At 36.2% G+C, this 26115-nt stretch overlaps 1 protein-coding gene across 3 annotated transcripts; it reads right to left on the bottom strand.

The window, feature by feature from the left end:
- Positions 1–9342: 9342 nt before the first annotated feature.
- On the bottom strand, positions 9343–25385 carry LOC145165553 (Peptidyl-tRNA hydrolase II (PTH2) family protein). Of its 3 annotated transcripts, none has more exons than XM_079084298.1 (3): positions 24950–25385; positions 24159–24333; positions 9343–9359 (listed from the first exon to the last, which is right to left on the bottom strand). In XM_079084298.1, coding segments are annotated over exons 1-3 (537 nt in total). In that variant the 5' UTR covers positions 25310–25385; the 3' UTR covers positions 9343–9357. The 3 variants fall into 3 exon arrangements, with proteins under 3 accessions (XP_078940424.1, XP_078940423.1, XP_078940422.1); XM_079084297.1 differs by lacking the exon at positions 9343–9359 and adding an exon at positions 23158–23360; XM_079084296.1 differs by lacking the exon at positions 9343–9359 and having other exon boundaries at positions 24054–24333; positions 24950–25384.
- Between the last annotated feature and the right edge of the window lie 730 nt (positions 25386–26115).

Below are 26115 nucleotides of genomic sequence, written 5' to 3'. Positions count from 1 at the left end.
AAGGGTCGGGATGGCCCGAATGATTACAAAAAGTTAAAGTAACTTTTGAGAGAGATTTGGGAGAGATTTCAAATAGAAAGAGATAGAGTGAAAACGATTTAGAGAGGTTTCGTTTGTGATTAATTTGAGTGTCCGGCTTCACAACGCAAGGTTCGTAAACCCCGTTAAACCGTGTTTTAGTGTCGTACACACTCCCGATGAGTGTGCAATAATTTTTTTATCGTTTTGGTTCAATGTTTACTGCATTTGAGACTTAGGAAATTCAACACACGAACTTTCCAAATAATGTTTCTCTCATTAAAATATTGCATTGTACAGTAATTACATAGTGTAAACCCTAATATACAAGGGTTAATTGAGTCGATTGGTTTTGACTTGTTGACTTTGTTTGACTTTGACTTGACTCAATTTTGACGGTTGCCACATCATCCCCCCGTTAGAAGGAATTTCGTCCCGAAATTTGCATTTTGACTGGGACATCAAGAGTTTGGGAAAAGATGTGGGTATTTTTGTTTCATTTGATCTTCGCGTTCCCAGGTGAACTCAGGCCCTCGTTTAGCGTTCCAACGGACCTTCACGATGGGAATACGACTTTGTTTCGTTCGTTTGATTTCCCGATCCATGATTTTGACTGGTTCCTCCACGAAGTGGAGATTTTTGTTAACTTCGATTTCGTCGAGCGGTATTACGAGTGTCTCACCAGACAAACACTTCTTTAGGTTCGACACGTGAAATGTGGGATGTACTTTGTCGAGTTCCTGAGGTAATCGAAGTTTGTATGCTACTGGCCCAATCCTAGCAAGGATTTCGAATGGCCCGATGTACCTTGGATTTAGTTTCCCGCGTTTGCCAAATCGTATCATTACTTTCCAAGGGGAAACGTTTAATAGTACACGATCACCCACCTGGAATTCCAAGGGTTTGCGTTGTTTGTCTGCGTAACTCTTTTGCCGATCTCGAGACTCTTTTCCCTTATGATTTCAGGGCCAGTGAGGGTGCTATTAGAGACTTGTCCTCTACCTAGCTGTGTATCCCCCACCTCAGCCCAACACAGGGGTGATCTGCATTTGCGACCGTAAAGAGCTTCGAATGGAGCGACTTTGATGCTAGTATGATAGTTGTTATTGTAGGAGAATTCGATAAGCGGTAGATGGGTATCCCATGCTTTACCGAAGTCTATCACACAAGCTCTTAACATGTCTTCCAACGTTTGAATGGTTCGTTCGCTCTGTCCGTCGGTTTGTGGGTGGTAGGCCGTACTCATGTCAAGCCTAGTTCCCAAGGATTTTTGTAGAGACTGCCAAAACCGTGAGGTAAATCTACTATCTCTATCGGAGATAATGGATATCGGCACACCATGGAGTCGTACAATCTCTTTGATGTACGTTCTAGTCAGCTTCTCCATCTTGTCGGTTTCTTTTATCGGTAGGAAGTGTGCTGATTTGGTCAATCTGTCTACGATTACCCATATGGTGTCAAGCCCGCCCGATGTCTTAGGCAGCTTGGTTATGAAGTCCATGGTTATTCGTTCCCACTTCCACTCAGGTATATCCGGCTGTTGTAATAGCCCGGATGGTTTCTGGTATTCGATTTTGACCTTGGCGCAAGTCAGGCACTTGCTCACATAGGTAGCAATCTCAACTTTCATGTTCGGCCACCAGTATAATTTCTTGAGGTCCAGATACATCTTATCCGACCCAGGATGGATGGAGTATCGAGTCTTGTGTGCTTCATTCATGACGACGTCTCGGAGTCCACCGAACTTCGGTGTCCAAATCCGGTTCATGATATAACGTGCTCCATCATCCTTGACTTCTAAGTTTTTATCCATTCCCCTTAATGTCTCTCATGCCACCTTTTCTGGTTTCAAAGCTTCCAGTTGAGCTTCCTTGATTTGTATGGTCAGGTGGGAATGGATTGTCATTGTTAAGGATTTTACTCGGCGGCCCGAGTACTCCTTCCTGCTTAGAGCATCGGCCACTACATTGGCCTTGCCCGGATGATAATGAATTTTGCACTCGTAGTCATTCAGCAACTCTACCCATCTCCTCTGTCGCATGTTGAGCTCTTTCTGATTGAGGATATGCTGAAGACTTTTGTGATCAGTGAAGATAGTGCATTTCGTGCCGTAGAGGTAGTGTCTCCAGATCTTCAAAGCGAATACTACTGCTCCTAATTCTAGGTCGTGCGTAGTATAATTAACCTCGTGCGTCTTAAGCTGTCTTGATGCATACGCGATAACCTTCCCTCTCTGCATGAGCACACATCCGAGGCCTTGATTCGAAGCATCACAGTACACTACGAAGTCTTCGGTTCCCTCTGGGAGAGACAAGATCGGTGCTCTGCATAGGGCTTGTTTTAACATTTGGAAAGCAACTTCTTGTTTCCAAGTATATGACCGTTTGTAAAAGTTTCACACATACTAATTTAGTCGGGACATAATTAATATATTTATGTTTTAAAAAGATCTTTATCGGTTACTTCATTAGTTGCAAAGTGCATACCAGTCATATGTGATTAAGATATAATAGTCCTTCGAATAGATGACCCTAACTCCAAGACCACAACCAAACAAGGACAGGAAGTGAAACAAAGATACATAAATTCTAAGTCTATAGCATCTTAGTTACATATGACCTTAGCGCATCCACTTAGCAACTATTGATCTATAAATAAAGACCTATTTAATTCTCAGATAATTTATTATAGTAACACAAAATACTCCTATAGTATTTGTAAATGTTTAGTTTTGAGTTCTTAAAGTATCCTTTGTAGTGTGTTATTAGGTTTGTTAGATTTGTTGCCCATCCTGACCATCCCCCGGTATATGCAAGTCAATTCCCGGACAGATATAGTTGATCAGGCTATATCCTTCCCAGACTTAATCCACATATAGTAAGGCATACTCAAAATGTTCAACTCTTCTTCTTTTGCTTTATGTTTTCACTAGTTATGATACCATGCAAGCATGTAATGTATGTATGTATACTTTAATCAAGAAAATCATTTATTTTCTAAAAGTATATTTATTTGAAAAATGCACAAATCAGAGACTATTAGTCCCAATTGTGTTTATAGTTTGTATATCTTATGTGGTTTGATATACTTAATTCACTATAAACTGTGCTCTGATACCAATCTGTCACACCCCCAAACCAAGGATGGCGGAAATGTCCGGGGGTGGAGGACTTCATGTATAGTATCATAACAACAATTGTAATAGTAATTCAAGCAAACACAACCAACATATATATAATTGAAAAAGTTGCATCATTGTATGAATTACATGTTTACGAATCAATTACAATATGTTGACAAAATATGAAATAGTAGACGCATTAGCGTCCCATCCTCAAAAGCACTTGGTTACCTGTTTAATGATTTCCTAAGAATACAAGTTGTTTGAAAAAGTGTCAACACAAAGGTTGGTGAGTTCATAAGCTTTTGGTTGGTATTATTAAAAGCCTTTCATTTGTAAAAGTAGTATTTGTTTTAGAAAAATCCAATATTTTCCTTAAAATGTATATGTAGTCTTAAATCCAAAGACCGAAATGTATAAGTAACTTTTCTTACTTATAATAAATAATGTAAGTTTAAATCGACATAAACTCGTTTAATTTTAATGAAGTTCCCGTAAATTCCAATATTCATTAATACTTTATGTGAGTTTATTAAAGCCTTTTCTTGTAAAAGTAGTGTTCGTTCCAGAAAATCCAATATTTTCCTTAATGTGTAAATGTAGTCTTAAAACCCAAAGACCGAAATGTACAAGTAGTGTTCGTTCCTTATAGTAAAACAATGCAAGTTTAAATCGACATAAACTCGTTTGATTTTAGTGAAATCCCCGTAAATTCTATGTTTGTTAATACCACATGTGAGTTAATATAACCATGCTATGACCTAGTTGGCCTGAAACGACGTTCTTCAGGCGTCGGAAATGTTATGACATTTGTCACCCCAGACCTGTCGGTCTAGCTGTTGCATGCAGCTAAGGTGTAGGTTTGTCAGACCCAATATAGATCTATACACAAGTATCACGCTCTCCCTCGAGGAGACTTTGGTTATAATACAGTACTTATTTGTAAATTGAATCGAATGTCTCACAGAAGTCATTAACGAATTTACGTGTAGTGTAATGAAAACTTGGTACCGTATGGCCGTACCTTGCTTAATGAAAATATCCTTTGTATAAATGTACCCTTTTTAAATGTATGTGTTATGTAATGTTTCATAAAGTCATTAACGGAATTACGTGTTATGAAAACTTGGTACCGTATGGCCGTACCTTGCTTAATGAAAATATCCTTTGTATAAATGTACCATTTTTAAATGTATGTATTATGTAATGTATCATAAACTATACCTATTATAGTTTATCAACCAAGGGTAGTACGTAGTAATGTATGCAAACTATATTCAAAATAGTTTATTAAATGTTTGAATGTATCGGTTGTACTTTGATTATAATCACTTGTTATTCTTTATATTTTATATGTCCAAATCCATTTGTAAACTGATGTGTGTCTAAATATTAAGATAAAATGTCATATATTGCAATAACATATAATCACATAAAGATATACACCTTGCTCAACATGTTACAAGGTGAAATGAAATTGACAGCAACTTTTTGTTGTATACAGTTTCTGTTACTGTTCTTAGAAAATTTATAGAAAAATCATCAAAGCTCTAAATCCAAATCCGCAAATTCTGAGAGTTTGGAATATGAGTCTAGTTTGTTCGTAAATTTTATCATGATTTTTAGTGATCTCTAACAGAGGTGAAAATGTTCATAATCACAGACTGGTCCGGGTTTGCCTCTGAAATGATAGACAGTTTTGTAAAAATCACCATAAATTCTAGAAGAATCATATGGAGATGTGCAAGTAGCCATTTTAAAGCTAAGAGTTTGAACTACTTGCACCTGGAACAGTTTTGAAAACTAAAATATTTAAGTTGACCAAAACAGTCCGTGATCGAAGTTCATCTTTTCTGATGTAATCTGATAGAAAATGTTTAATTGTGTTCTTGATGATTTTACTTGTATTCCCCCCTTAAAACTTAAGAAAAACATGTAAATGTAGGGGTATGAACTCACCTTATGTGGTTTCAGTAGATGAAAGTGAGAGAGAGGAAGTGTTCAACCCAAGAACACTAAGAAGATGTCTTGATGATTCGAGAATCTAACACCGAATAAGATGGAATTTGTGTAAGATATCAATGATTTGAGTAGAATGGAGTTTAATAATTATGTGAATGATGAAGATACTTACTAATTGAAGAAAGAAATCCTTGGAGAATGCCTTGAAGTTCTTGAAGTTAAGAGAAAAGATGAGAGAATTTTTTAGAGTGTCCTTTGGTTGTTAAGTGTAGAATGAAAGAACTTTATGGAGAATGAGGAGAGAGGATCAATCCTCCAGCTCTTAGAACGTGGGAAGAGCTGGAGATAGGGTGTAAAGGTCCCCCAAGGAGACAAAGGGTGGTTGGAAAGAATGGCTGATCATAGAGTGAGGTGGTGGTGGCTTGCTTTTGTCATAAAATAAGGAAAAGCAAATATTCCCTCAATAATTAGTCCAACCACCAATTCTTTTAATACATTTTTATAAAAACCCTGGAGATTTATATATTTTGGGGCCATAGTTTATAAAATAAAGTTTTGGGTGAAAATCCCACGTTAAAATAATGAAAAACGGAGTTAAAACGAAGTCGTAGTCGAAAAACCGGTAAAAAGGGGCCGTCTGCGAGACCTCTCGCATGGGCTGTCTGAGAGGCTTCTCATGCGAGGCTTCTGTCCTGAGAGGCTTCTAATGAGAGGCTTCGTTCTTGAGAGGCTTCTCATGAGAGGCTTCGGTCCTGAGAGGCTTCGGTCCTGAGAGGCTTCTCATGAGAGTTTTCGCTTCTAATAGGAGGGTTTTGGTTCCTTAAGGTTATTTTACCCGTTTTTACCCCGTTTCAAGTGGTTTTTGACCCGGTTAAGGGTCGGGATGGCCCGAATGATTACAAAAAGTTAAAGTAACTTTTGAGAGAGATTTGGGAGAGATTTCAAATAGAAAGAGATAGAGTGAAAACGATTTAGAGAGGTTTCGTTTGTGATTAATTTGAGTGTCCGGCTTCACAACGCAAGGTTCGTAAACCCCGTTAAACCGTGTTTTAGTGTCGTACACACTCCCGATGAGTGTGCAATAATTTTTTTATCGTTTTGGTTCAATGTTTACTGCATTTGAGACTTAGGAAATTCAACACACGAACTTTCCAAATAATGTTTCTCTCATTAAAATATTGCATTGTACAGTAATTACATAGTGTAAACCCTAATATACAAGGGTTAATTGAGTCGATTGGTTTTGACTTGTTGACTTTGTTTGACTTTGACTTGACTCAATTTTGACGGTTGCCACATCATCCCCCCGTTAGAAGGAATTTCGTCCCGAAATTTGCATTTTGACTGGGACATCAAGAGTTTGGGAAAAGATGTGGGTATTTTTGTTTCATTTGATCTTCGCGTTCCCAGGTGAACTCAGGCCCTCGTTTAGCGTTCCAACGGACCTTCACGATGGGAATACGACTTTGTTTCGTTCGTTTGATTTCCCGATCCATGATTTTGACTGGTTCCTCCACGAAGTGGAGATTTTTGTTAACTTCGATTTCGTCGAGCGGTATTACGAGTGTCTCACCAGACAAACACTTCTTTAGGTTCGACACGTGAAATGTGGGATGTACTTTGTCGAGTTCCTGAGGTAATCGAAGTTTGTATGCTACTGGCCCAATCCTAGCAAGGATTTCGAATGGCCCGATGTACCTTGGATTTAGTTTCCCGCGTTTGCCGAATCGTATCATTACTTTCCAAGGGGAAACGTTTAATAGTACACGATCACCCACCTGGAATTCCAAGGGTTTGTGTTGTTTGTCTGCGTAACTCTTTTGCCGATCTCGAGACTCTTTTCCCTTATGATTTCAGGGCCAGTGAGGGTGCTATTAGAGACTTGTCCTCTACCTAGCTGTGTATCCCCCACCTCAGCCCAACACAGGGGTGATCTGCATTTGCGACCGTAAAGAGCTTCGAATGGAGCGACTTTGATGCTAGTATGATAGTTGTTATTGTAGGAGAATTCGATAAGCGGTAGATGGGTATCCCATGCTTTACCGAAGTCTATCACACAAGCTCTTAACATGTCTTCCAACGTTTGAATGGTTCGTTCGCTCTGTCCGTCGGTTTGTGGGTGGTAGGCCGTACTCATGTCAAGCCTAGTTCCCAAGGATTTTTGTAGAGACTGCCAAAACCGTGAGGTAAATCTACTATCTCTATCGGAGATAATGGATATCGGCACACCATGGAGTCGTACAATCTCTTTGATGTACGTTCTAGTCAGCTTCTCCATCTTGTCGGTTTCTTTTATCGGTAGGAAGTGTGCTGATTTGGTCAATCTGTCTACGATTACCCATATGGTGTCAAGCCCGCCCGATGTCTTAGGCAGCTTGGTTATGAAGTCCATGGTTATTCGTTCCCACTTCCACTCAGGTATATCCGGCTGTTGTAATAGCCCGGATGGTTTCTGGTATTCGATTTTGACCTTGGCGCAAGTCAGGCACTTGCTCACATAGGTAGCAATCTCAACTTTCATGTTCGGCCACCAGTATAATTTCTTGAGGTCCAGATACATCTTATCCGACCCAGGATGGATGGAGTATCGAGTCTTGTGTGCTTCATTCATGACGACGTCTCGGAGTCCACCGAACTTCGGTGTCCAAATCCGGTTCATGATATAACGTGCTCCATCATCCTTGACTTCTAAGTTTTTATCCATTCCCCTTAATGTCTCTCCTGCCACCTTTTCTGGTTTCAAAGCTTCCAGTTGAGCTTCCTTGATTTGTATGGTCAGGTGGGAATGGATTGTCATTGTTAAGGATTTTACTCGGCGGCCCGAGTACTCCTTCCTGCTTAGAGCATCGGCCACTACATTGGCCTTGCCCGGATGATAATGAATTTTGCACTCGTAGTCATTCAGCAACTCTACCCATCTCCTCTGTCGCATGTTGAGCTCTTTCTGATTGAGGATATGCTGAAGACTTTTGTGATCAGTGAAGATAGTGCATTTCGTGCCGTAGAGGTAGTGTCTCCAGATCTTCAAAGCGAATACTACTGCTCCTAATTCTAGGTCGTGCGTAGTATAATTAACCTCGTGCGTCTTAAGCTGTCTTGATGCATACGCGATAACCTTCCCTCTCTGCATGAGCACACATCCGAGGCCTTGATTCGAAGCATCACAGTACACTACGAAGTCTTCGGTTCCCTCTGGGAGAGACAAGATCGGTGCTCTGCATAGGGCTTGTTTTAACATTTGGAAAGCAACTTCTTGTTTCCAAGTATATGACCGTTTGTAAAAGTTTCACACATACTAATTTAGTCGGGACATAATTAATATATTTATGTTTTAAAAAGATCTTTATCGGTTACTTCATTAGTTGCAAAGTGCATACCAGTCATATGTGATTAAGATATAATAGTCCTTCGAATAGATGACCCTAACTCCAAGACCACAACCAAACAAGGACAGGAAGTGAAACAAAGATACATAAATTCTAAGTCTATAGCATCTTAGTTACATATGACCTTAGCGCATCCACTTAGCAACTATTGATCTATAAATAAAGACCTATTTAATTCTCAGATAATTTATTATAGTAACACAAAATACTCCTATAGTATTTGTAAATGTTTAGTTTTGAGTTCTTAAAGTATCCTTTGTAGTGTGTTATTAGGTTTGTTAGATTTGTTGCCCATCCTGACCATCCCCCGGTATATGCAAGTCAATTCCCGGACAGATATAGTTGATCAGGCTATATCCTTCCCAGACTTAATCCACATATAGTAAGGCATACTCAAAATGTTCAACTCTTCTTCTTTTGCTTTATGTTTTCACTAGTTATGATACCATGCAAGCATGTAATGTATGTATGTATACTTTAATCAAGAAAATCATTTATTTTCTAAAAGTATATTTATTTGAAAAATGCACAAATCAGAGACTATTAGTCCCAATTGTGTTTATAGTTTGTATATCTTATGTGGTTTGATATACTTAATTCACTATAAACTGTGCTCTGATACCAATCTGTCACACCCCCAAACCAAGGATGGCGGAAATGTCCGGGGGTGGAGGACTTCATGTATAGTATCATAACAACAATTGTAATAGTAATTCAAGCAAACACAACCAACATATATATAATTGAAAAAGTTGCATCATTGTATGAATTACATGTTTACGAATCAATTACAATATGTTGACAAAATATGAAATAGTAGACGCATTAGCGTCCCATCCTCAAAAGCACTTGGTTACCTGTTTAATGATTTCCTAAGAATACAAGTTGTTTGAAAAAGTGTCAACACAAAGGTTGGTGAGTTCATAAGCTTTTGGTTGGTATTATTAAAAGCCTTTCATTTGTAAAAGTAGTATTTGTTTTAGAAAAATCCAATATTTTCCTTAAAATGTATATGTAGTCTTAAATCCAAAGACCGAAATGTATAAGTAACTTTTCTTACTTATAATAAATAATGTAAGTTTAAATCGACATAAACTCGTTTAATTTTAATGAAGTTCCCGTAAATTCCAATATTCATTAATACTTTATGTGAGTTTATTAAAGCCTTTTCTTGTAAAAGTAGTGTTCGTTCCAGAAAATCCAATATTTTCCTTAATGTGTAAATGTAGTCTTAAAACCCAAAGACCGAAATGTACAAGTAGTGTTCGTTCCTTATAGTAAAACAATGCAAGTTTAAATCGACATAAACTCGTTTGATTTTAGTGAAATCCCCGTAAATTCTATGTTTGTTAATACCACATGTGAGTTAATATAACCATGCTATGACCTAGTTGGCCTGAAACGACGTTCTTCAGGCGTCGGAAATGTTATGACATTTGTCACCCCAGACCTGTCGGTCTAGCTGTTGCATGCAGCTAAGGTGTAGGTTTGTCAGACCCAATATAGATCTATACACAAGTATCACGCTCTCCCTCGAGGAGACTTTGGTTATAATACAGTACTTATTTGTAAATTGAATCGAATGTCTCACAGAAGTCATTAACGAATTTACGTGTAGTGTAATGAAAACTTGGTACCGTATGGCCGTACCTTGCTTAATGAAAATATCCTTTGTATAAATGTACCCTTTTTAAATGTATGTGTTATGTAATGTTTCATAAAGTCATTAACGGAATTACGTGTTATGAAAACTTGGTACCGTATGGCCGTACCTTGCTTAATGAAAATATCCTTTGTATAAATGTACCATTTTTAAATGTATGTATTATGTAATGTATCATAAACTATACCTATTATAGTTTATCAACCAAGGGTAGTACGTAGTAATGTATGCAAACTATATTCAAAATAGTTTATTAAATGTTTGAATGTATCGGTTGTACTTTGATTATAATCACTTGTTATTCTTTATATTTTATATGTCCAAATCCATTTGTAAACTGATGTGTGTCTAAATATTAAGATAAAATGTCATATATTGCAATAACATATAATCACATAAAGATATACACCTTGCTCAACATGTTACAAGGTGAAATGAAATTGACAGCAACTTTTTGTTGTATACAGTTTCTGTTACTGTTCTTAGAAAATTTATAGAAAAATCATCAAAGCTCTAAATCCAAATCCGCAAATTCTGAGAGTTTGGAATATGAGTCTAGTTTGTTCGTAAATTTTATCATGATTTTTAGTGATCTCTAACAGAGGTGAAAATGTTCATAATCACAGACTGGTCCGGGTTTGCCTCTGAAATGATAGACAGTTTTGTAAAAATCACCATAAATTCTAGAAGAATCATATGGAGATGTGCAAGTAGCCATTTTAAAGCTAAGAGTTTGAACTACTTGCACCTGGAACAGTTTTGAAAACTAAAATATTTAAGTTGACCAAAACAGTCCGTGATCGAAGTTCATCTTTTCTGATGTAATCTGATAGAAAATGTTTAATTGTGTTCTTGATGATTTTACTTGTATTCCCCCCTTAAAACTTAAGAAAAACATGTAAATGTAGGGGTATGAACTCACCTTATGTGGTTTCAGTAGATGAAAGTGAGAGAGAGGAAGTGTTCAACCCAAGAACACTAAGAAGATGTCTTGATGATTCGAGAATCTAACACCGAATAAGATGGAATTTGTGTAAGATATCAATGATTTGAGTAGAATGGAGTTTAATAATTATGTGAATGATGAAGATACTTACTAATTGAAGAAAGAAATCCTTGGAGAATGCCTTGAAGTTCTTGAAGTTAAGAGAAAAGATGAGAGAATTTTTTAGAGTGTCCTTTGGTTGTTAAGTGTAGAATGAAAGAACTTTATGGAGAATGAGGAGAGAGGATCAATCCTCCAGCTCTTAGAACGTGGGAAGAGCTGGAGATAGGGTGTAAAGGTCCCCCAAGGAGACAAAGGGTGGTTGGAAAGAATGGCTGATCATAGAGTGAGGTGGTGGTGGCTTGCTTTTGTCATAAAATAAGGAAAAGCAAATATTCCCTCAATAATTAGTCCAACCACCAATTCTTTTAATACATTTTTATAAAAACCCTGGAGATTTATATATTTTGGGGCCATAGTTTATAAAATAAAGTTTTGGGTGAAAATCCCACGTTAAAATAATGAAAAACGGAGTTAAAACGAAGTCGTAGTCGAAAAACCGGTAAAAAGGGGCCGTCTGCGAGACCTCTCGCATGGGCTGTCTGAGAGGCTTCTCATGCGAGGCTTCTGTCCTGAGAGGCTTCTAATGAGAGGCTTCGTTCTTGAGAGGCTTCTCATGAGAGGCTTCGGTCCTGAGAGGCTTCTCATGAGAGGCTTCGGTCCTGAGAGGCTTCTCATGAGAGTTTTCGCTTCTAATAGGAGGGTTTTGGTTCCTTAAGGTTATTTTACCCGTTTTTACCCCGTTTCAAGTGGTTTTTGACCCGGTTAAGGGTCGGGATGGCCCGAATGATTACAAAAAGTTAAAGTAACTTTTGAGAGAGATTTGGGAGAGATTTCAAATAGAAAGAGATAGAGTGAAAACGATTTAGAGAGGTTTCGTTTGTGATTAATTTGAGTGTCCGGCTTCACAACGCAAGGTTCGTAAACCCCGTTAAACCGTGTTTTAGTGTCGTACACACTCCCGATGAGTGTGCAATAATTTTTTTATCGTTTTGGTTCAATGTTTACTGCATTTGAGACTTAGGAAATTCAACACACGAACTTTCCAAATAATGTTTCTCTCATTAAAATATTGCATTGTACAGTAATTACATAGTGTAAACCCTAATATACAAGGGTTAATTGAGTCGATTGGTTTTGACTTGTTGACTTTGTTTGACTTTGACTTGACTCAATTTTGACGGTTGCCACACAAAACTTTGGTCTTATGGTGAGGAGATTAGAAGATCAAATACAGGGTCAACAATCAAAATGGATGCCAACTACATGTTTGATGGTAAGAACTATTTTAGCAAGTTTTACATTTGTTTTGAAGAACTCATGCAACGTTTGCATTGGACAGACAGAGGTTGTAGGATAGTCATTAATTTGGACAGATGTTTCTTAAAGGGTTTATGTAATTGAGAGTTTATGTATTGGAAATGGTTTTTGGAACATCTAATAGATGATTTAAGTATGGAAAATGGTTTTGGTCTTGCCTTGATGTCAGATCAACATAAGGTATGTAACACAATATCCCTTATCATTTTCATTTTGCAATATTTATCACGTACATTAACATTTTACATTTTTTATATAGGGTCTATTGGAGGAAGTTAAAGAGTTATTGCCTAGTGCTGAACATAGGCAGTGTGTAAGGCATATTTAGGCCAACTATAGGAAAAGATTCATTGGTGCACACTTTGAGAAGATGTTTTGGAAGGATAGCAAGGCATCAACTAAACCTATTTTTAATGCAACCATGAAGGAAATCCAAATGTTAAACCCTATAACATTTTCATACCTTATGGAGAAGAACCCTAATATATAGTCTAGAGAATTCTTTGAAATAGATAGGATGTGTGATGTTGTTGAAAATGGATTATCTGAGAGCATCAAAGTGTGTTTAGGGATGTAAGGAAAAAGCCAATCATCACAATGCTGGAGAATTTTAGAATGCATGTCATGGAGAGGAATTTTAAAATCCTTATTGTCACAAAACAATGTCTTAAGATTTATCTAAACTTGAGAAGTAGTAGTGTGTCGTTTTTGTTGGATTAGGTGTCTAAGCTCATAACTATTTTTGGTATGTACTTGATTTGACTATGAGAATGGTACTTTTGGGTTGCCTTCACTCATGCAACTTGATAGGATGACAAGAGGAGAGAGAGTAGAATTTATTATATGAATAATAAATTAGTACTCAAAATGGTTTTATTAATATATTACAAGATTAATATATTATTTGTAAATCATATTATTTAGTAAGTATTGGTCAGAAATTAATTTGGAATTAATTTGGTGATCAAAAGATACTGATTAAATAAAGGGGACTGATATTGCAATTATCTGATAGTTGCTAGTTGGGCTATGGGTTCCAAATAGAAGGGATTGGACGAAATATATGGAAGCCCATAAAGATTTCGTCCAAGGGGGCCTTCTAGAAGGGCTTCATGGATTGCTTAAGGCCTAAGTAGAGATGTCAAAAAAAACCGTACCCGATGGGTATCCGAAACCCGAACCCGAATTGCCCGGGTAAATCCCCAAATTGATCGCGGATGGGTACAGGTACGGGTATTACCCAAATGCAAAAAACGGGGATGGGACGGGGATGGTTCTACCTATCGGGTACCCATACCCGTACCCGAAACCGTACCCGATGGGTACCCGAAATATATATATATATATATATATATATATATATATATATATATATATATATATATATATATATATATATATATATATTTCATTTATGTTATATTTTTAATCAATTCAAAAATGTTATACGTAATTTAAATTGTGAAAGTGAAAATTCATTTACGTCAAGTGTAAATTCAATCAACCTTCTGTCAAGTGTAAATTCATTTATGTTATATTTTTAATCAATTCAAAAATCTTGTAATGCGTCGCCGACTCATCTCACTGTGAATTGTGAAACTAAGTCACATAGTCAATAGGGTTTTTTTTTCCTTAATCAAACTTGTAATTCGCTATGGTAAAGATTGACTCAGGGAGTGAACAACCTTCAACACAAATTGGTTCTACAAATTTTGATGTTGAACCTGATAATACAAGTCCAAATGTTCCTTCCTTAGAAGAAGCACTTCAAATGAGGTAAATCCTCCAAACAAAAGACAAACAAACATTGCTTGGGATCAGTTTGTTATTATTTCTATTTGTTTTTAATTTACTAATTTTTTTTGCTATTTAGATGAAGGTGTGCAATTTACCTCGGATAATCATGCAACTATTTTTGATGATTACGACACGGATAGTGAAACTTGATAGTAATAATGAAACAATTTTTTCATAATTATAATCGATTAAATTAGAGTTTTTTGTTTCATACATTTGTTTATACTTTGTCTTTGTTTTGTTGGTAGGTGAATATATGATAAATGATGGTTCAATGCGAAAGTTGGAATTGAAATTTGGTGAACTTTATTGTTATTGTTTGGATGATAGGCGATGTTTGACTACTTTTTGGATGACTTTTTATGTTTCTGTTTTTTTTAGTTGCAAAAAAGTAGTTTAATTTGTAAACTTGAATGTTATTGTTCATTTTTGAATACATTCGATGATTGAAGTGCTTTATAGTATTTCCATAATTTTTGTTTGTTTGTTAATATATAGCTATGACTTATTTTTTCATAAACTTTCAAAACCTTATAATGGGGAAAATTCCCCGATTACCCGTTGGGGATACCCGTTCCCCATTAGGGATGGGGATGGAGATGGATTTTTAATCCCCGATGGGGATGGGTTCGGGTATGGGTATGGGGATGGGGATTCGGGTATGGGGATAGGGAACATGAAACCCGGTATACCCGTACCCATTGCCATCCCTAGGCCTAAGCAAGGAAATTAGGGTTTCCACCTTAAAACCTTAATAGCCTCAACTATAAATAAACCCCTTAACATGTGAAATTCGGCCCCATGTCTTCTTTGAGTTGCCCTAGCCGATTTCACCTCTCTCCTAAGTCATCTTCTTGCATTGGGTGTTTGTGACTCCATTAGAGGTGCAACACTTGGGGTACTAGGTTTTCAGAAGTCAAGATCAAGAAGGATTAAGCTTGTTATTGCTACATAACAAGAGAGGTAAATATTCTAACCCAAATCAAATGTCAATTTCGAAATATGTATGCTAGTCATAGGGTTATTGCTTTCGTATTCATAGTTGTATGTTCAAATTAGAAAAACCTAGATCCAAAGCAATTAGGGTTGCATGTACACCATAAGAATGATGTTATGCTCAAAACCCAACAGTGGTATCAGAGCCTAGGTCGTTTTTCTGTTGAATAGATGCAAAACTGAACTGCCAAAGGATCAAAAAGTCGAAATTTTGGATGTCTAACAGGTCTACTCGACGAGTCCATGTATGGACTTGACGAGTTGCATGAACTCAACGAGTTCCATTGTGGACTCGACGAGTCCAAGGTTCTGTTGCCGGGATTTTCGATTTTTTGACCAGTTTTTTATTAGGATAATTACCAAAACTCGTTTTTCTTGCCTAAAATCAATTTTTATAATTGGTATGAGATATCCTTATCAAAATTGGTGGATTTGATTAAATATGGATAATATAGGATTATTTTGATTCAAATATTTAACCTAGTAATTTTGAAAAAGTTTTAAATTACACCCTTTAGGTTTTATAGTTTAAATTTGAAATTAAAAGTTTTTGTTTTTGAAATTTAAATAGTTAAACGCTAATATTTTGAAAAGTTTCAAAATTTGTCCTCAAGTTTTGAAATTTAAAATTTAATTAAAAGGTATTAATTTTGAAATATTAAATTCTAAAACCCCAGTGTTTTGAAAAGTTCAAATTACACCCTTATAGATTTTATTAAATTAATTAAGTGTTTAATTAAAAGAGAAAATTAATAAATGCATAATAATATGGTTTAAGTTTAATCAAATTAAAAGTCTAATTTATTAATAGATTAAACCACTTAGTATTTTAAATGTATAAAATACATCCTTATATCATATAAAATTAAAGGTCTAATAAATTATATATGTATGAGTAAAAGGTCAGTCTTACCGTTAGTAGGCCTCATTCACGAAGCTGGTCTCTAAGGGGTGTTTAAGGAAGCGGTCTGTAAAATGACCGTCATTGGGTATCCACTCTTATCCACCGCACCCTTGACTAGTGGATGGTCGTTAGCCGAACGGGTAGGATAGGACACAACCTTCCATTATAAGTATAATGAAATACGAAGTAACTAAACACTTTTATAAATTCCCAAATCTTAGTTACTTTAGGAAAAATGTGAATTTGGTGTTAATCCATGAAATTGCACATTGCACCTTGTTGGACGTTAGTGGAGCATGTGTGGTTAACCGGCACACTAATATGGGACCAATGAAGGATGGCAACTGGTAGCTTGTAGATTATCATAGATTAATGGAGCGTGTGTGGTTAACCGGCACATTGATTAGGTGATAAACATCTTTGAGAGTACCAAGCTAATTTGCATTGTTATTCACACCTTGTTTGTGATCCTCGACAACTCAGTCATAAACTTGAAGGGCATAATCGACATTAAACATGCCATTGAAAAGTTCAATGAATCTCAAAAGATCTAGGAATTTCAATTCATTTAAAACCTAATTTCTTTTTCGTTTTTCATGGTGGAAATTGGTAAATCGTCATTTACCTACCTTCAAATATTCTGCAATTGGATTACGGCATCCATCTTCCGAATTGTAGAATATTGTGTTGGGTCCTAGCCTTAATATTTCATTTGGGTGTTATATTGAGGACATAAATCAACTAACTTGAATTTCTCCCTTTTGTAGATGTCAAATTCTAACTATGGTCTTCCTGAATCCTTTGGAAAAAGCTTTCCACATGAAGATGATGTTCCACGATTGGATCATGGAAATGGAAATCATTCTTCACTTCCTCCACCTCCTCCAATTATTCTCCCTGACCCACATGTTCGAAGACTTGAAAAGTTCAAGGTCACTCAATCCCTATTGGAAAGCAAACATGTAGATGGAAAGTCTGTGTGTGCACATGTTTTGGAGATGAAGTCACACATTGATAGATTGGGAATGTTAGGTGTCGATGTCTCCAGGAAGATGGCTGTTGACTTGGTTCTTCAATCACTTTCTGAATAATATAGTGAGTTCATTAAAGATTACTATATGATGGACCACGACGTGACCCTCATTGATCTTACATATTTGCTTATTGCTGCTGAATCAGCAATGATTTGGCGCACTGGTAAAGCAAATTTGACTGGTAGATCAACCTCCCAAACTTCCATGGACATTGACAATGGCAACATTGGAAGTCCAAAAAAGTCTTGTCTTCCCAATAGAAAGGGGTCGGCCAAGGCCAAACCGTTTGACCGGATGGTAAAGAGAAAGGCTGAATCTGAGGTTGTCCCGTATGCTGTTCCAAAAGAGTCTGTTTGTTTCTATTGCCAAGAAAAGGGGCATTGGATGCGAAGCTGTCATATTTACCTGATAGATCGCAAGGATGGGAGAGTCAAACTGTATGACTCTGCTTCAGGTAAATCCACTATCTAACTCTATTAAGTTCATATTTATAGATTCTTGATACATGATGTGATAAGATTGCATTTTGATGTTTTGTAAGATCAAAGAAAAAAAAGGAAGCTTAAAGGAAAAGTATGGTGAGTCTGATCGCGAAGAGATGGATTTCGATCGCATGGTTCGATGATCGGATTTTTGAGTTGCTACTTAGGAGTTATGATAGATTGTTTAGGAATATTTAGTGACATGGTTTTTCATTTGTAATTGCATTGTAAGGACAAGTTTTTCCGCACTTTTATGAATAAAGAAAAATTTTGATTTATCTTATTTTATATTTCCTTGCAATGGCATTTGTGAAAATCGATGTTCGTATGTTCCTATTGTTAGCAATATTGAAAAGGATGTGATTCTTAGTTATGTTATTTGTGGTAGTGTCAAAATTTACCAAATAATGAATGATTCTCGTCACCCAAGTTTCAATTGGACAGGAACTTGGAATCATACGACTTGTATTGTGTGATGAATGAGAATTTAGGAAATTAGGACTAATTCCTTATTCACATATAGATGTGAGTCAAATGAAGGACTGGAAAATCTAGTACACATTGTTGTGCACTGGTCAGGTCCACCACAGAGAACGATAAGAATATTCGTCATGATTTGCTAAAAGTTTAGTAAACATGGTTATTCTTACAAGATTAAGTGTAATTCTGGATCATTGGAAAAGTTTCGATGTATAGCAGAACGAATAAGAAGAATCAATTAGGCAGAAAGATAAAAGTTTCTCCAATCTGAAAGGAAGGGAGAGTACTTTTGTATCGTGTTTTATGATCGTCTTAGTGATTATAAAGTCATATCACAATTGATCCTCTAAGGACACCTTGGTGCATTTGTGTGACCAAGAAGAGGAATCGGGAATTGTCGAAATGGTTAAATCAAAAGGTGAATCATACTTCGTTCCAAAATCAAGTCTTAGAGTCGTACTCCAAGATTGTGCATTGAGTGACACATCTTTAGAAGGTTTATAACACTCATCAAATGTGGAGTAGAAATGTTTCTTACTCTTGGACATTTGAAATTGGTAAGTTGTGATGTCTTCGATAAGACAAAGACCAACTAAGACCAATTGTGTGTAGTGTTTGTCTTGATAAGAACCCGCACTAACTCTTGAATATTTGCTTGTCAAAGAATGTTTCTTGACAAGAGAATCTTATATGTCAAGAGGTCAGTGGGAGTCTTGAAGATCTTGAAAAGGTTTCAAGAACTAATCAAGAGTAAACATGTTGTTGATCACTACCACACAACTTGAGGTTGTAACCTATTGTGTTGACATATTCTTGTTTCTGTGCCCATTCCAGTTAAAGTTGACGTTGCATGTGAGTCCTATGAGTTCTCATCTGACTGCATAAGGCAAAGCACCTTGATCAATGAAAGTCCATTGACAAGTATAGGTGAGCTGCTCAACAACTTGGAAGACATGGTAGGCCCTTATGCTGCCAAGTGGCAAGAAATTAAGATTGAACAAGTTCAGTTCATATGAGTTTGGATTTGTCACAAACCTTGTCTTGCAATTATGGTTATGACAAATTCACATGGATGGGAACACGTACACTATAAAATCTAAGTGGTAAGGTTTCTCTCCACTTCATGAAAATGATTGTGAGAAAACGCTTTCACTAAGTAGATTTTAATGAGATAGCGATTGTGTAAATTGCATTCTCAAATTCGATTATGATTACGACATCCCTCTTCATAGTTCGAATTGTGAGATTTGGCAATTAGTTTGAACATTCGGGACTTACTGCTGTAAGTTCTGAATTAGTTTAGACACACATATGGGCTTTCTAATGAAAGGTGTATGGGCTTATCAAAGCATCTCGTATCAGAAATCTAAACTTTGGAAAGAAAGTCAATATTATTGATTTCTAGAAGTCCAGATGATTTCTGAGTACATATCAAAGCTAGTGGGAGCATAAGTGTTATGCTGGAAAGGAAATAATTGTCATGTTAGTGGGAGCATGATTATTATGTTAAGTATTGCGAGTTAGCAATATTAATTATAGAAAACAAAAGTTTCAATTCGCAAAGTTGCAGAGGTTGAAAAGTTGTTTTGCTATAATTAAGGGATAGAATATTATACTTCATTTCAAATTTAAAAGCTTAGATCAAGAAATTTTAATCAAATTTAGTCAAAGGACATATATAAATGTTATGTTGAAAAGATTCAACATAAGGGAATTCTATATATGGCAATATTATAGCAAGAGACTAGTAAAGTATCATGTCTTTATGTAAGACATTATGAATCGTATCTCATCCGCTTAGGGTATAGGATCGATTGCATATGCTGTATTATTCGACCATTCTGATTTTCCAAATGCCTGGGGTACTAAGAAAAAAAAGGACCAGAACTGGATATGACTAAAGTAGTTAAACAACTGTCAAGGACAATCTAAGGTTCGCCAAGGATTTGTCACTTGTGGGCAGTTGGAAGTATAGTAATGGATGGACCATGTTGACATTATTATGAATAGATAGGATTTTATTTAGAATGAGTTGTCAGATGGAAAATATGGAAATGTTTCCATGATGGGAGTTCGATATTAAGAATTTATGTGTAGGTTAGAAACTTTTTTACAAGAAGAATGTTCAAAGGAATGTACTTTGAATATGAGACTTCATATCTATGGAGTTGTCTTGTAACAATCTCCAATAGAGCACTTTGAAATTTCATTGGCAAAGTCTTTGTGACTTTGATGCTGTGATATATTACAAAGTCTTTGTAACTTGAGAAGTAGTAGCATGTCGTTTTTGTTGGATTAGGTGTCTAAGCTCATAACTATTTTTGGTATGTACTTGATTTGATTATGAGCATGGTCCTTTTGGGTTGCCTTCACTCATGCAACTTGATAGGATGACAAGTGGAGAGATAGTAGAATCTATTATATGAATAATAAATTAGTACTCAAAATTGTTTTATTAATATATTACAAGATTAATATATTATTTGGAAATCATATTATTTAATTAGTATTTATCAGAAATTAATTTGGAATTAATTTGTTGATCAAAAGAGACTGATTAAATAAAGGGGACTGATATTGCAATTATATGATAGTTGCTAGTTGGGCTATGGATTCCTAATAGAAGGGATTGGACGAAATCTATGGAAGCCCATAAAGATTTCGTCCAAGGGGGCCTTCTAGAAGGGCTTCATGGATTGCTTAAGGCCTTAGCAAGGAAATTAGGGTTTCCACCTTAAAACCCTAATAGCCTCAACTATAAATAAACCCCTTAAAATGTGAAAATTCGGCCCCATGTTTTCTTTGAGTTGCCCTAGCCGATTTCACCTCTCTCCTAAGTCATCTTCTTGCATTGGATGTCTGTGACTCCATTAGAGGTGCAACACTTGGGGTACTAGGCTTTCAGAAGTCAAGATCAAGAAGGATTAAGCTTGTTATTACTACATAACAAGAGAGGTAAATATTCTAAGCCTAATCATATGTCAATTTCGAAATATGTATGCTAGTCATAGGGTTATTGCTTTGGTATTCATAGTTGTATGTTCAAATTAGAAAAACCTAGATCCAAAGCAATTAAGGTTGCATGTACACCATAGGAATGATCTTATGCTCAAAACCCAGCAGTTTTAACTTTTAAGACTTTTTGCAATAAGGATTCGGAGATCATGCCATAGATCTAGGGTTTGACTCTGGAATCAATATAAGTTCATTCTTGTTCATTGGTAACAGTCAGCGCTTTATCATGTGGTTCATCTAAATGATCGACTGCACGATGGCCTATGCAATAGGTATAGAAGATTTCTCGTCAAGAGTCATAATTAAGACAATCGCGATCGAGGAGCAATAGAACAAAGGAGTGAAAATTGGTTATGCCATATGATTTCTCAAATGAGAGAGTGGAAGATGAAGTCGAGCTAGTCATTATTTTTGAGGAAAAGATGATGGTCAACGACCAAGGAAAGAATTAGGGTTACAAGATTAGGAAAGATATAAGAAGGAAGAGATTTTAGCAAAGCTGCTCTGATACCATGCTAAAGAATATTTTTCCATAAAAACATTCTCATTACATATATATATATATATATATATATATATATATATATATATATATATACATACACACACACATACACACACACATACACACACAATACAATAAAAAGGTTGGGCTATGGACAATGTGGGTCGGTCGCTATACAACACAAACACAAATACGCAAATGTGTATAACATGTTAACATTAAATGGTATTACTAAATTACCTTCATGAGGGGTGTTTCAAAGGGAATTGTTGACCATGCTTTGTTTTGTTAGCCATGAATATTGGAGAGATGTAGATGAGTTATAAAAGTACATCTAGCTAATGCTTCAACTAAGGAGGTAGTACATGTTCATAGTCATCTAAAAAGCAATTAATTGTCACGCTCTCAAATCTCAACTAGTGAGTTGTGTTTGTAGCAGCAGCAACATGCACATGCCACGCAATTTGATGGTGTCGAGTATTATGTTAGATTCATGCACACAAAAAAGAAAGTTATGAAGATTTTGTGATAATGAATCTACAATTAAATTGGCAAAGAATCTTGTTACACTTAGAAGAAGAAAACATATAGAAGCATTTTATCATTTCCTGTAAGATGAAACTGCCAAATGGGAGATATAGAAGTGGGATTTTGCATGTTTGTGAGCACTGATGATCAAGTTGCAAACATTATCACAAAACTACTAAAGTATGAAGCATTTATAAAATTGAAGGAGGATATAGGAATGATCAGTCTACCAATTTTGATTTAGATATATGTTTAAGTAATGAGTTCAACCATCTCTAAAATGCTCATTTGGTAAGGCGTGTGAAAGATGTGACTCGTTAACCCATTGACCACCCACGTAACATGTCCACTTGGTAAGGCATGTGGAAGATGTGGTTCATTAACCTATTGACCACCCGCATTCGAATCCTAGGAGTTCCATTCTAGGTGCCCAGGAGAAGGGTTTGCAACGCAACTCCATAGGGGTTGTTTAGCATCATCGTCGAAAGCGAGCCACCTATCCCATACCCTTGAAATCGGAGAAACCGCTATGGTCAGTGGGCAAACCGTTTTTCAAGTACTCATGGGTAATTTGCCTATTACCAGTTATCTAACAAATATGGGTAATTTGTCTATTACTAGCTTTATAAGGGTTGCTTATCATCATCATCAAAGGTTTCGGTCTTTGTATTCAAAATTGCAAGTGAGATTCATCGGTAATGTTTCCCTGCTAAACCTCTTGTCTTCTTAAGTTTAAGGAGCAAGCCATCTCATCTTTATATATCACATGTTATAATATTGAATAGAATTCAAAGGACAAAACACAACCCTATATATAACTCATCTTTTTGTGTCATGTTTATAGAAGAATTAGGTTTAATACAATTCCTAATCTTAAATATGTTAGCCGACGGCAACTTGCTTTAAAAGTAAGATAACCCATGATATATTACTCATACAAATACAATACAATACAAAGCATCAAGACCAACATTCAATTGTACTACTAATAAAATATTGAGAAAACTATAAAAATGGATTTACAATTTTCTTTGTCTAAGATCTAAAAAAGTTGCGGCTTTCATAGATAGTCCCTCCAACAACGCTTCATTGTGATTTTGGTCTCTGTTTTAACACCGTTTAAATAAGATTATTAAATTACCATTTTACATTTCTTTTAGATTTTCTATTGATTTTTATTTATTTATAATTATGGTTAGAGTTAAAGGTCGATCCCACTCTCCAATTTGTTGATCCACCACCTTACCCCATCTCACACTCTGTATCCTCTCCTCCGGCAACTGCCTTCCTCCTACTACACTTCATTTTCTCCGGTCAGATACTCAGATTCCAGCCAATTTATGTGCATTGTATTCCAATAAGAAAATCGCACCATTTGCAAAAGTAGAAAAACCCATTTCAATTATCTATCCCTAAATCCATGGACTGATCATCTTCTGCTCCAAACCCTCTCACACACATACACACTTGAGTTTTGCATCTGTTAAGAAATTTTTTTTTAATTTCCAATGGTTTTACACTTCCGTTTGGACATTCGTGACCTTACACATATGTAGTGTTGAAAAACCCAGTCCCACAACCAACATCGCCACCATTGATCCTCAACAACATACACAAATGCAATTTTTGTGCTCGTCCTTGTCTCAATCCAATGCAATTTTTGTCCAATTAGGGTGTTATGGTACATAAAATAAAAGGTAACTAATGACGCTCTTAATTTATTGTTACTTGGGGTCTGTCAATGAACCTAAAATCCTACATGTATTAGACCACCAACAACTGTAAGCCATGTATATATAATACACAACAACAAGTCATATGTAGCTTGATAACTTTTAGAACGAAAGGAACAACACAAAATTCATCGTTAGATATTTGGCACCATGAAATCCTATCACTTACAGAGTTTCAGCTTTTTGAAGAACGAGGAAACAACTGATTTGGGATAGGGTTTACAGGCAAGACATGTAGGAGTGTTCTCCGGTTGTTCAATCCATAGCTTATGAGCAATGTGATTGCTTTTAAGCTTCTCAGATAAGTTCTTTAACTGTACTTCTCCTTTCACCTCAAGCGTTACCTACACCATTCGAATGCATATATTTGTTGGTAATCCCATTATCATAACTTTACAATTAACAATTAATCCAATTTTACTTAAGGCCCTTCATCTTTTTATGGACCCCAAGACTGACATTCAGAAGGTTTGACCGACAATCAGCTAAGAATTAACAGAGACAACAAGACAGAAGTTTTCAGCTTCATCTTGAAATTCAACCCTCTCGAAACATGATGACTAAACTCTATCAACTTTGAATCTACAAAGTAAAGATGGTGTTCAAAGATCTCAAATCTAACGCAACTAGTTTGTTTGCAAACGTATTTGGTAATGTTCATCATCATAACTCTTAGTCTTAGGATGAGGATGGAATTGACATAAGTACATTAACATGCTAGTGTACTTAATTAAACCTGCTACATAAAATTATTTGATTTAAAATAGAATAATCGAATACAGACGGGAACCAAGTAAAAACTGGTATTAAGGCTTCCTCGCAATGAAATTTCCCCAAAAATTAAGATCGAGATTCAACAAATATATACGGTGCATACTTCAATTAATTTAGCAGCACGCATTCACAACCCTAACATTGAAAATTCATGAAATTAAACAATCGATGAAACAGAGAACTTACCTTATGCATTGAATCGAGATTGGTGGGACTGCAGTACTCGATGGTGTGAGGATCATCTTTGTGTGACCAGATGGCTGCGACGGAGGCATGGCAGCCCTGTGTTACAACGCTCCCTAGCGGCCACGAGTCTATCAGATCTCGTCGGAGCACTACGTACTGCACTAGCACGTCGGAAGTTGTTTCCGAGTTTTCGGTGGCCAAAACCTCTGTCGCGTCGGTAGAGGAGGCCATGGGAGTCGAGTGGTGGCGAATATGCAGATGGAGTGAAGAGGGGAGTGCCTTCCTGTACGACGGCGTAGGGTGTTTTTTAAAGGAGGTAAGATGAGAAATCAAACAACGTGGTGACTGTAGAGTGGTCATATTTGCCTTCTTGTAGTCAGGTTGTGCCTCCGATCCGTTTATGGCCCGTTGAAGAATACCAAGAATCGAATGGAAAGAAATTCATGACTACAATTTACACACGTTTACGAGAAGAATTCAAATAATCCTGTAAATGTAAATAAATAAGACTATAAAACCCGTCAAATCTACTGTCTATTTTATTTCTACTGTTTGGATATAATAATAATATGATGCAAAATATATCATTTCCCCTTCTCTACGACTACTCTCGTATGAAACCCAAACCCAATTAAAGAAGGGTTAACGAATTAGGAAGGTAACAAATTTTGGTATTTGTTCATATTTAGGTAATTATGTTTTTTCGTTAACATTTGACAATTAAAATTGTTTGACCTGTTCAAAATAGGGTAATATGACTGATAATTATGGTAATATTACCCTATTATGAACAAGTCACACAAGTTTATTGGTCAAATGTTTACGAAAAAAACATGATTACCTAAATATGGATAAAAACCAAAGTTTCTTACCCATTTTGGTAATATTGGACAAGAACCGTCTTAAGGCTCCGACAGTCAATGAACAATTAGGTTAGGCTTGGTCTAACCCAGTTCAATCCCGACTAGTCATGGGCTAAGTTGTGTTGCTAGGTCTTTAAAACACATACAGCGTAGTGTCACAACTGACATTTTAGCCAGGAAATTCTATTCTTGTGTAACCATTCATCAATTGTAAAACATATACTTTAAGTAAATCTCACTCAATGCTCAGTTAGATTCATCAATTGTATTCATCAAAGAGTCTGAAGCCCTAAGATCCATGGT

Source organism: Lactuca virosa, chromosome 3, assembly GCF_052849685.1.
Source record: "Lactuca virosa cultivar CGN04683 chromosome 3, Lactuca_virosa_CGN04683_v6, whole genome shotgun sequence".
In the NCBI taxonomy this organism is placed as follows: domain Eukaryota; kingdom Viridiplantae; phylum Streptophyta; class Magnoliopsida; order Asterales; family Asteraceae; genus Lactuca; species Lactuca virosa.
Note: the sequence above shows the minus strand (reverse complement) of the source record. Positions and strands in the feature narration are given on the sequence as shown.